At 37.5% G+C, this 13130-nt stretch overlaps 1 protein-coding gene across 1 annotated transcript in view; it reads right to left on the minus strand.

Annotated features, from left to right (window-relative positions):
* Nucleotides 1–13130, minus strand: part of ITGA2 (integrin subunit alpha 2) — a 105373-nt gene that overhangs the window by 49918 nt on the left and 42325 nt on the right. The window contains exons 3-6 of the mRNA XM_043488539.1: nucleotides 8202–8311; nucleotides 5121–5212; nucleotides 1739–1853; nucleotides 1451–1578 (exon numbers count right to left, since the gene is read on the minus strand). Of these exons, the coding sequence (XP_043344474.1) occupies nucleotides 1451–1578; nucleotides 1739–1853; nucleotides 5121–5212; nucleotides 8202–8311 (445 nt within the window). The remainder of the gene's footprint in view (nucleotides 1–1450; nucleotides 1579–1738; nucleotides 1854–5120; nucleotides 5213–8201; nucleotides 8312–13130) is intronic.

Raw genomic sequence — 13130 nt, forward strand, 5'->3', positions numbered from 1 at the left:
TTTTCAGTGAAAGCCCACAGTGAAACCTTCAAAGTTTTGACAGATATTAATATCCTCTTGGTATTGAAAAGTAATGTCAATGGGGAAAACATGCAATGGTATTTTACAATACTGTATAGAGATGCAGAAAGGCAAATTTCAATATAGAGAACTGCAAAGCATTTAGGGAAAAGTGTTCCAATAACTGTTGTGCCCTGGAGCATCAGATGCAACACAGGAACTGGTAACTCTGTGAACTGGTTCCTGTTGATATTGGTTTAATGTTTTCCTACAACCAGGATGGCCCAGAAAAAGGCAGATCCAACAAGAAAGAAAGAAATAACCCAAAACTTTAAAAATGCTATTCAGTGTTATAAAAGCAGGACCTTTCTGCTCCTTAATTTTGGTTGCCTACCACAGGAAGGCAACCAAAGGACTTCCCTGGTGGCTCAGATGGTAAACCGTCTGCCTACAATGCAGGAGACCCAGGTTTGATCCCTGGGTCGGGAAGATCCCCTGGAGAAGGAAATGGCAACCCACTCCAGTACTCTTGCCTGGAAAATGCCATGGATGGAGAAGCCTGGGAGGCTACAGTCCATGGGGTCGCAAAGAGTTGGACACGACTGAGAGACTTCACTTTCTTTCACCACAGGAAGAAAGAAAACCAAAGACTCTTTAAAACATAAAGTTACACAAAACTACTGAAAGGACTTCTGTAAAAAATGGAAGTTTAGCCTCGACTATGATACTGAAGTGAAAGTCGCTCAGTTATTGCGACCCCATGGACTATACAGTCCATGGAATTCTCTAGGCCAGAATACTGGAGTGGGTAGTCTTTCCTTTCTCCAGGGGATCTTCCCAACCCAGGGACTGAACCCAGGTCTCCCACATTGCAGGCAGACTCTTTACCAGCTGAGCCACAAGGGAAGCCCAAGAATACTGGAGTGGGTAGCCGATCCCTTCTCCAGAGGAACTTCCCATCCCAGGAATTGAATGGGGGTCTCCTGCATTGCAGGCAGATTCTTTGTCAACTGAGCTACGACAGAAATATGCTGTCTGAACTTATTTATAAAAATCCTAGAATTCAAAGATAATTTTTTCACCAGTAAAATGAGAAAGTTATCATTATTAGTCCGAGTGTGTATAAAAAAATACATTATGGATTTTTAAATGTATTGATTAGTGCATGAGTTAGTGGAAGAAAAAATCAGCAACGAAAGATAAATTAAGAAGCTATATCACATATCCGATGCCTGTGTCAGAAATAGGAACCCATGCTTAAAGACCAGCATTAGGCAAAGTTATGATAGAATAACTCAACGTGGCACAAATTTCAATTAACTTTCAAGACTACCATGAAATGCTTTTAATATGGGGATTGGACAAATGCAAAGATGAAGACTTCATCTCTAGTAATATTTTCTTAGAAAGAAAGCTGTGGGTTAGGGTCTTATATAAAGGATGTCCATACCTGTGTCTTTGTGGGGCCTATATCTAGGCCTTGTACAAATTTTTCCAAAAAGTTCTTTACTGCATCCCAGGGATAAATACTGTTTGATTCATCACATACAACCACAACATCTATGAAGGAAGGGCAGGCTACATAGGAAATGATAAAAGAAACATATTTCCATAGGTAAGACAAAAGTCACATCCACGTGAAAATGAGACAGAGTAAAAGAGAATGGCACTTGCTGATACAATTTCCCCTCTTTTAAAGTAAGGCATTGCTCAGACCCTTGGCACAGCCATCACTTACTCTGAACTGCAGGCGCAAAGCTGGTCCGCAACTGAAAATCGGGACTGACATCAGAGCACACCCCAGTTGTGTAATACTGACTTCCGCACTGCTGTGCCCACAGGGGACCACAGGTCTTCAAAAGATGAGAACAATGACAAAACACATGGGAAATGTTAACCTTCCACCTCGCCATTTGTGACGCTCAGGAATCATTTCTCTTCTAAGAAACTAGGAATCATCAGCTCTTGAAACTAACAGGTCAACAACGCCTTTGAGGGAAAGTGCACTGGAGCCCACAGAGGGGGAGGAGAGGGTGGCAGATGTGCTGTCCCAGGTGGCACGTGTCTCGGGGACAGGGCCACTGGGACTGTCAGTGCAGGGAGGAGCCCATCAGGTCACCCACCAAATGAGAGAAGAGGGGTGCTGTCCTTCCAGAGAACAACCTGGAGAAAAAAGGGGCCAAGTTCATTGTTTGTCTCTCAGCTACCTGGGTCTCACCGGCCTCATCTATAAAATGAGGATGATCAGACCTCCTAACTTAAGGCTGTTGTGAAGACAAAATGAGTCTACGTCTATGAAACACTTAGAACAGTACTGGGTAAATAGCAAACGATATGTAATTGTTAGCCAGCCTCATTAGCATTATTGTTCCTTGAACATACGTCTCCTCCTGTCCCTTCCATTTTCACTATTCAGCAGAAACCATAAACCCTATGTCCCCATGGGCCAGGCAGGCAGCTTGGCAGAGAGCTTGGGCCAGGTGTGGACACCGTGGTGAGTGAAGAGCCTACACCTTCCGTGCAGAGCAGACCACTGTGGCTCCTGCTCACTGGGTGCTGTGAAACAGGCCCCGTGTGGCTGAACATCTCAAATTCTCAAGGAGAATCAAAGCAAAAATTTTGTGTGAAAATTTATAATTAAAAAAAAAAAACAACCCTTGCAATACTCTACATGCTAAACAAACAAAGGAGCTAGCAGGCTCATGAACTGCCAGTTTTTAACTCTGCAGTTATCGAAGCATTTCTTTGAGGACTTCAGCGCTGCCTGTGTCCACTCCCTAGAACCTTCAGTCATCCAAGCTGGCACTTGTCTTCTTGTGCACATCATACTCCAGTTATTAATATCGCCATTAACCCAGTGCCAAAGCTCTCCCTTTCAGTAGCCCTTGAAAGGCAAGAACTCCTGATTAAATCATGTGGGAAATATCAAGTGTGTGTGTGTTAGTTGCTCAGTCATGTCTGACTCTTTGTGACTCGAAGGACTATAACCCACCAGACTTTTCTGTCCATGGAGTTCTCCAGGCAAGAACACAGGAGTGGGTTGCCATGCCCTTCTCCAGGGGATCTTCCCAACCAAGGGACTGAACCCAGGTCTTCTCCATTGCAGGCAGGAAATATTAGGTTAAATACAAATCATTAGATGTGAAAGGAGAAAAAAATGGGGAAGAGAAGTCTAGTCATGATCTTAAAAAGACCTACAAGTTTAACCTTATATAAAGCTGTGGAACAACTATTAAAACTTAACTGAAAAGTGTGGACTTGCAAAAAGTGATTGGAAGAATGAAAAGGAACTTATTTGACCCAGTTTAATTGTTGGTAGCTCAAAAGAGAAGCAGCTGTGGTCATATTTCATACTCAATGAGCAAGGCATAGTTTTTCCCTTATAAAACTGGTTCATTTTGCCAATTAGGGGAGAATCACAATTGATGCCTTGGGTATGTTTACCAAATGAGATACCAATTACTGATTTCCTACATCTGCACCCCCAAGTTGGTTTAGCTTAATCACCCTGAAAAACACTAACTCATGAAGTATTTGAAAATATTTTTTGGTTTTAAAAGCAATGGAAAACAACATTAAGGAGTTGAAATTAGAATATGCCAATTGTTAATGCCAGAACAACATTCCTACTTTAAGCCCAGAACTTAAGAAGGTTCAAAAAATGTGATGATTGTCAGTCTTTTCCACAGTATTCTTAAGAGTATCTTAAGATTTTGACCTTTTAGGTATGGAAAGGAAACCTTAGCTTTTTTTCTTTTTCCTTTCTTTTTTCTCTTTCCCTCTTTCCTTCTACTTGCTACATTGACTATTAAATTAACCTCAAATTCTCTTCAACTTCATTTTATATATAAGGTTTATAAAAGGTTTTACACTTACATAAAAATTGAGTTATAGATTAAAAATCTGAAGTTACAGATTAAAAACTTTGAAGCATATTCTGTAATCCCTATTACCTCAATATATTTTCTTTCTTAATTTATTCAACTTTAAGAAAGGAAACAAGAAAGACAAAACAACCATATGATAGACTTCAGAAGATTATAAACCAGGAAGATTCACTGAAATACTCATATATGCATTGATCTAACATATATCGTAAGCAACACCTAATTCACTAGTTGGTACCAAAGTCTAATATCTCTCAGTAAAAACAGAATCATATTGTTCAATATTGATTATACTTTTAGAGAAATCTGTTTATATACATAGGCTTTTAAGTTAGCATGTCAATGCAACATGTCATAATCAAGCTTTCTAAGATGATTTTTAACAGATATACAACTAGTTTACACCTACATGGGCTGGTAGAAATGTCAAATGAGGTTGGGTTTTTGTTTGCTTTTAAGCTCTTTTTTTCTCTTTATTTTATCTTTTGGTGTGTGATGATTTTCTTTTCTTTTTTTTTTTCCTTTTTTTAACATAGTCATGTCTTTTAAACAATTTTCTATATTATTTTGTCAGTTGATTCCAAGGTCAGAAATTCTCTCAGAAAACTTCCATTTTCTTCTAGTTTTTTTAGATTAACTCTTTAGTTCACTTGGAAGTATATTTGGATATGCAAGATATTCACCAATTAATTGTCCCCAGACCACTTGTTAAATAAAGCATTCTCTTTTACTGATTTGTGGTGGTCTTTACACAGTATTCTATAAACTAAATGAGAGTAAATGCTAACATGAAATGAGTCCAGATCATTGCTTTAAATAATATCAGAGTAGTCAATGATTATCAGAAATGATTAAAAACAAAAGTACTTTGTAGCTTTGAAACCTACTTTTTGAACTAGCTGTACCTATCCAGAATGTTCCTACAGGAAGGGGAAATGAGAACTAGAATTCTGTTGTCATCAACAAATACAAAACGCATTTTTCAAGGGCAAAGAATCGCTGTTCCTTCTGCCCCCTTTCCTCAAAACATTCTGTAGCAACATTTTCGCTAAATATCTTAAGATGCTTCCATATCAACACACTGTTCTTTCATGTTGGCTCTCCTCTAGCATGACTTATCCAAAATTCAAGTTCGAACGTTTAAACGTCAAGATTTGGTTTGCTAGGAGGGATGGTCAGAAGACACTGACTTCATACTTGAGAGGAAAGAGGATTTGAAAAGTAAACACTCACAAGAAATCCTCCTGTTCCCACGTTCCTTGTCAGTGTCAAGCCAAGGCTCATGTTGGTTTTCATCTCAGTAACATTGGAAATGCTCGTGGAAGCTTTCAAAGGGGAGAAGATTTTTAAAAGTGGTTAAATTATCATTTATTTAAAGACTTTTTCTTCAATGTACACTCAGGTTTATATATAGCATTGAGTTTAGCGCTCATGGTGTGTAATCAAGTGTATGGAAATGAGATGTTACATTGATCTGGCTGCTTACTTAAATGAGTGAGGCTGCAGAATGTGATCCTCGGGGGTGGGGCCTGCAAAGGTCATGATGACTCCATCTAACGCTTTTTCTGGATCAGAAAAAACCATTCTTAAAGTGTTATCAAAGAATGCCATATGGTAGAATCTGGCCCAAAGCAACAGTAAGTGAACTTTAGAAGGCCATCATGACACTAGCATGTAGAATAATAGATAAATCTCTCCAACCTTCTCCCTCCCATTCAGCTAAGGCATCATTTGCTGTATCCATCCTTGACCTACTGAACATTGAAATTCTTTTCAATAATATCATTTTTTTCATTATCCTCTAATCTCTGCCAAGGTGTATATGTGTGTGTATATAAACACACACGCACAGACACATACCTGTACAGCTATACATATTAGTTTTTTATTATCCTCTAATCTCTGCTAGGGTATGTGTGTATATATATATATATAGACAAACACATATATATGTACATAAAATTACACTATTTCTGTAAATGTGTATATACATCATTTATCTTAAGTTGTGTGTGCTCAGTCACTTAGTTGTGTCCGACTCTTTGTGACCCCATGGACAGTAGCCTGCCAGGCTACTCTGATGGTGAAATTCCAGGCAAGAATACTGGAGTGGGTTGCCATCTCCTACTCCAGGGAATCTTCCCCATTCAGGGATTGAACATTCTTCACCACTGCACCACCTGGGAAGCCCTAATCCTAAGTTATCTACTCATTTATATACATATGCATGAAGTTTCTAAAAATAAATATATATATATTTACAGGTGAGAGCTCAAAAGTTTTATTATACAGTTTATCCCCTATTTCCCAGGATGCCCATTTAAAAACTTCATCCTTCTTCTCAAGCCTCCAAACTCAACCCAGATTCCATCACTCTCTAGTGCAAAGAAGATAATCATACTTGAAGGGTAATCTCAACTTCTCTCATCTTTACCTAAAAGTCCTTCTAGATTCTGACTTGTCTCTTTCCTTTGTGTCTCAGAAAAGGGAGCATGCTTCGTAAGACTCATTTTCCCAGGTACCAGAGACATTAATTTCATCCAGTTAACTTCATTCTTGACTGGTCATCACTCCCTTTTATTGCCTCCTTCCTCTCTCCTTACAAATAGGATCAGTCAGTTCAGTTGCTCAGTTGTGTCCAACTCTTTGCAAACCCAAGGACTGCAGCACCCCAGGTTTCCCTGTCCATCACCAACTCCTGAAGCTCACTCAAACTCATGTCCATAGAGTCGGTGATGCCATCCAACCATCTCATCCTCTGCTGTCCCCTTCTCCTCCTGTCTTCAACCTTTCCCAGCATCAGGACCTTTTCCAATGAGTTAGTTCTTCACATCAGGTGGCCAAAATATTGGAGTTTCAGCTTCAGCATCAATCCTTCCAATGAATATTCAGGACTGATTTCCTTTAGGATGGACTGGTTTTATCTCCTTGTAGTCCAAGGGACTCTCAAGAGTCTTCTCCAACACCACAGTTCAAAAGCATCAATTCTTTGGTGCTTAGCTTTCTTTATAGTCCAACTCTCACATCCATACATGACTATTGGAAAAACCATAGCTTTGACTAGATGGACCTTTGTTGGCAAAGGAAAGTCTCTGTTTTTTAATATGCTCTCTAGGTTGGTCATAGTTTTTCTTCCAAGGAGCAAGCATCTTTTAATTTCATGGCTGCAGTCACCATCTGCAGTGATTTGGGAGCTCAAAAAATAAAGTCTGTCACTGTTTCCATTGTTTCCCCACCTATTTGCCATGAAGAGATGGAACTGGATGCCATGATCTTAGTTTTCTGAATGTTGAGTTTTAAGCCAACTTTTTCACTCTCTTCTTTCACTTTCATCAAGAGGCTCTTCAGTTCCTCTTCACTTTCTGCCATAAAGGTGGTGTCATCTGCCTATCTGAGGTTATCGATATTTCTCCCGGCAATCTTGATTCCAGCCTGTGCTTCCAGCCCGGCATTTTGCATAATATACTCTGAATATAAGTTAAATAAGCAGGGTGACAATATACAGCCTTGACATACTCCCTTCCCGATTTGGAACCAGTCTGTTGTTCCATGTCCAGTTCTAACTGTTGCTTCTTGACCTGCATACAGATTTCTCAGGAGGTAGGTAAGGTGGTCTGGTCTCTTGAAGAATTTTCCAGTTTGTTGTGATCCACACAAAGGCTTTGGTGTAGTGAGTAAAGCAGAAGTAGATGTTTTTACTTATAGAATCATTTCCTTTTTATTAGAAAAATCATTTCTTAACCCTGCTATCTTATCAAACTATTTTGCCAATTCTCCTTCACTACTTAACTTCTGGAAATAGAGGTCTGCTTTTGTGGATAATTAAAACCCAGCAATTCCAAACAGTTACAAACAATTCCAAATAGTGATTTTTCTTTTTTTAGTAGAACAAGATCATTTTCACATGACCAGAAACACAGAGTGCTCCTCAGCACCCCCCAAATTATCCCTAGTACCGATGTTTCTACACTGTATGGTTTGTTTTGGGGAGGGAGAGAAGTATGAATAGTCTCAGATTTCTGTTAGTAATCACCAAAATCATCCTAAATGTTGGTGGAAACTGGTCCACAGACTGGGCCAGATGGTCTAGGAGGCAGCACGTTTCCCACACATCTTACTTAATGAGGTCATCAAACTGTGTTGGAAGTTTGGATACAGTTGGACCCCATATGACTACAGAGATACAGGCAACAAAAGCAGTCTATATTTCTTAAAGACAAAACTCTGACTGGTTTTGTTGTCTTTTTTTCAACTGAGTATATAACAAGATTTTGTTATGTATTAAAAAAAACCACATTGCTAATTATAACTTACTTTGCAAATTCAATTTTTCACATGTAGTGGTGGATAGATCAACAGGACATTTATATACATCTCCCATTCGGTCCTTAGGAAAGCCACTCCATGGTGAACCAACCAGTAACCTAGAAATAGGGATTTTATTTTCCATTAGACATTAAATGTTAGCTAGAGTCTCTTAAAGGTAAAGCTGACCACAAAACAGTAAAAAATCCACATTTAATTTCAATTTAATAAGTGAACAGTTTCTATTTGCTCAGCTATAATTTGTTGTTTTTCTTTTCTTCTTAGCTGATGAAGAAATTGATGAACATCTGCAGTACAGCGGTCTTGCCACAATACCTGGGAGGTCTCTCTAAAGCATTTCTGTCCAGTGGAAATAAATGCAAGTCACAAATGTGAGGCACATATGTAATTTTAAGTTTTCTAGTGGCTGCATCAATAAAACAAAAAAAAAAGCAACAGATGAAATTAACTCATTTAGATAATATATTTTATTTAACTCAGTATATCCATACTAACTTGCAATCAATATTAAAATTACTGAGCTATTTAACATTCTTTTTCCATACTTAGTGCTTGAAATTCACTGTGTATTTTATATTTTGAGCACAATCAAGTAACATGTCAAGTGCTCAGTAGCCACAGGTGCTAGTGGCTACCATACTGCTCAGTATAGCTCTAAAGAATGAAATAATATTAAAACCTAAAGCGAGAACTAACATCTGTCGAGTGTCTTCCATGCCCTAAGCACTTTCATATGTCATTTAGGGAGCACATAAGTTATCTAAGTGGCTTTATGTTTTACTGTCTATACAAGGGAACGCTCAGCAAAAATACAGAGCAATATTTACCCCCAGCAATTACTGCGGGTCTCTCCTTATGCGCATCGTGTTGGAATACAGAAGCTGGAATACAGAAGCAGAGGTCAGAGATAGGTGCTAACATTTTCCTTGTGGCTAGTTTCACTTCCTACAGAGCTTTCCAAAAAGATAATATGCATTTCCCTGTAGAATCACTGGACATTTCTGGCCAAGAATGGACAGAAAGCATCCACATAACAGTCTGATCTTTAGAAACTCCCGTAGGCTAACTACTCAGCAGCAACCAGTGACTAAGGAAGCATATTTGACTCAATGTTTTTTCCTTGTCAAAGTTGGGAAAGATTAGATTATTGATCTATGAAGCTTAAATTCTTTATGATACTTCTAAATATTTTGTCATTATTGATTAAACAGCATGTGCTCAATTAAGTGCTATAGTGAATTAAGAAAAACCTAAGGCACGTTTATGTCTACTAAATGTAGTAAAACTATTTAAAAAAATAACAAGTAAAAAAATAATAATCATAACAAATGGAAAGATATTAATAAATTGTTCTTGAAAAAAATTTAAATGGTCAAAGGAAGATAACATGGACATAGAAGGATGAGGCCGGTAGCTGGCATTCTTATCAGAGGGAACAGCATAACAATCATGGAAAGAGGGAAATACAAATTATTTTGAAAGAGTTATTGATTCAGTAATAATCTTCTCCCCTTATCTTATACAAATATTCTCAAGTAAGTATTTTGTAGAGGATTCTAGAATACTTTAAACCAGTTAACTTTGATTAAGGTTAGAGTTGAAAGTTTTTGTCTTCTTATGAGTAGATACTTTACCTAATTTATCTGTTAAAATATTGTCTATAGAAACCATCTACAAGACAAAAAGACAGCCTAATGAATGGGAGAAAATATTTGCAAATGCTAAGACCGATAAGGGATTAATGTACAAAGTATAGAAACAGCTCCTACTACTCAACATCAAAGGAAAAAAAAAAAAAACTTAAAAAAAAGGCAGAAAACCTGAATATACAGTTTTCCAAAGAAGACATACAGATGGCCAACAGGCACACAAAAAGATCCTTAAGATCATCAATTACCACAGAAATGCAAATTAAAACCACAGTAAAATATCACTTCACACCTGTCAGAATAGCTATCATCAAAAAGACCACAAATAATGGATGTTAGTGAGGATACGGAAAAAAGGGAACCCTAGGACACTGCTGGTGGGAATGTAAATTGGCAGTCACTGTGAAAAACTGTGGAGGTTGCTCAAAAACTAAAAATACAACTATCTTATGACCCAGCAACTCTATTCCTGGGTATATATCTGGAAAAGAAAATGAAAATGCTAATTTGAAAAGATATGTGCACATCAATGTTCATAGCAACATTATTTACAATTGTCAAGATATAAAAGCAACCTAAGTGCCCATCAATAGATGAATGGATAAAGAAATATGGCATACACACACACACACACACACACACACACATATGTATACATATATAAGTAGGTAAAGTGCCTGAAGTGCAAGAGAGTTGGTTCAATCCCTGGGTCCAGAAGATTTCCAGAGAAGGGAATGGCAACCTACTCCAGTATTCTTCCCTGGAGAATTCAGTTGACAGAGGAGCCTGGAGGGCTACAGACAGTCACAAAGAGTTGGACATGACTGAGTGACTTTCACAAACACATACAATGGAATACTACTTAGTCATAAAAAGGATGACATTTTTATTATCAAACTTTATTTTAAAATTTTAGCATGCAAGTTTCCATCTATTTTGATTGAAAGAATTTTTAACTATAGAATATAGTTGGCCTCCTATAGGATAATGCAGCTTATATCAGAAGTTCAACTTAAACCTTGAATTTGGAGTAAAATACATAAGAATGTTGCTAAATGTCCTCAATCACCACTTCCTTGCACTTTGGGGAAAGAAAATCCAGAGGTAGTGGGTGGGAACAGATGCTACTTAAGTATTAAGAATTCCACATGAGCTATTTTAAAATGTAAATCCTTTTCAATCTGAATTTTTGATTAATTTTCAGCTAATGATTTCTTATGGTAACATTATAACAAGGTTTTATAAACATGCATCTGTAATTTTTACTTTAGTCACAAATACAGTTCTTTGCTAAAAAAAAAAATGACATTTTGCCAGTTGAAACAACATGAATGGACTTGAGGGTATTATGCCAAGTGAAATAAGTCAAACAGAGAAAGACAAATACTGTGTGATATTACTTATATGTGGACTCTAAAAAATAAAACAAACTAGTGAATATAACAGAAAAGAAACAGACTCACGGATACAGAGAACAAACTAGTGACTACCAGTGGGGAGGGGCGGAGGAGGAGCAATATAGGGGTAGGGCATTAAGAGGAACAAACTATTATGTATAAAATAAACAAGCTGTAAGGATATATAGTCCCAAACAGGAAATAAAGTCAATACTTTATAATAACTCTAAATGGAATATAACTAAAAAATTGTGAACCACTATGTTGTACACCTGAAACTTTTACATTAATAATATTGTACATCAACTATACCTCAATTAAAAAGTAATACATCAAAAATATTGTCTAGAAAGAGGAATGCAAAAACACCAGGCAGATAGGTTAAGATTTCTGAAAAAGAAATTGATATGTTGGCTGTAAGTCCCAATATTTGCTTTAGTGAAGGAAGAGAATCAAGGAGCAGGATTTGAAGTGCATGTTTGAGCATATCTGATGTTCTTCAAATTCATGACAACTCAGAGGAAATTAGGAAACTTATGAGGATTCTGCATTGTAAAAACTATCTTCCAGCAGCTTGATTTCTCCATTTCTACAAGTCTCTGGTCTTCATTCCATAGTGGGACTATACAGAATTACCTCTAATCTTTGTGTGCAGGATACATCTTAAAATGTAAGAAAGAAAGAGACTGAAAAATGAAAAAGAATATATACATATATATATGTATAAAATGTAATCAATTTGCTGTACACTTGAAACTAACATCATGAATCAACTATGATAAAAAAATTTTTTTAATAAAAAAAAGAAAAAAAGAGACAATCTGGCCTTTGCTTTTCCAGCCCTGTTTTCTTCACATACTTTCCTGAAATTCTGTATTTGAGTCATTAGACTCTGATCTGGTGGAGAAGCTGGGTTCTTCTTGCTTCTAAACCTTCACACGTGCTGTTCTCTGCCTGGAAAAATTCTGCTCATTACTTAGGTCTCCCATTAGACAACCACTTCCTCCAAGAAGTCACCTGGTTCTTCCACATTTGAGCAAGGTGGATTTCCTAAGTAATTTCTTAGCCTCTGAACTTTCCCTGTCCTGATTTTCATCAAATTACCCTGTAAGGGCCTGCCCCCTGACTAAATACCCACCCGCCCCCCAGGAAGGAAAAGTCCATGGGGACTAGGAATCCTGCCTATAGCACTGAGTGACCGTGTGTCGAATGAATGAATGAAAAAACAACTGAACAAACAAATGGATCATTCTACATTATTTTTTAAAATTTCTATTAGAGTATAGTTGATTTACAATGTTGTGTTGATTCTACATTATTACCTGGCACTTCCCTTGTGGCTCAGCTGGTAGAATCCGCCTGCAATGTAGGAGACCTAGGTTCGATCCCTGGGTTGGGAAGATCCTCTGGAGAAGGAAAAGGCTACCCACTCCAGTATTCTGGCCTGGAGAATTCCATGGACTCTATAGTCCATGGGGTCACAAAGAGTCAGACACAACTGAGCAAATTTCACACACACACACACACACACAAACGAGAATTCTCTTAAGGAAAAGTTGAATAGAAAATTTTTATTTCTTTTTGTCTAAATTAAAGATAAAATAAGCAAAAAAAAAAAAGAGGTGAAAAAACTCCACCAAGTGGAGAAGAAAGCATTATATGGGTACTCTTCTGTCAATTGTTCCTGATTCAGTCTCCATGTAGCTACCATGTGTCAAACTCATGTCCTTATTTTTTAAACAAAGGCTGACTGAGGAGTCTGTAGGGAATAACATAGCACCTTATAGCAAGAAACTATAACAAAAAGTGTGGCTTCGCCCCTTTAAATTCTGGGGATTTATATTAACGACAGCAAATCTTACAACTGATGC

This window comes from Cervus canadensis, chromosome 16 (genome assembly GCF_019320065.1).
Source record: "Cervus canadensis isolate Bull #8, Minnesota chromosome 16, ASM1932006v1, whole genome shotgun sequence".
NCBI classification, from domain to species: Eukaryota; Metazoa; Chordata; class Mammalia; order Artiodactyla; family Cervidae; genus Cervus; species Cervus canadensis.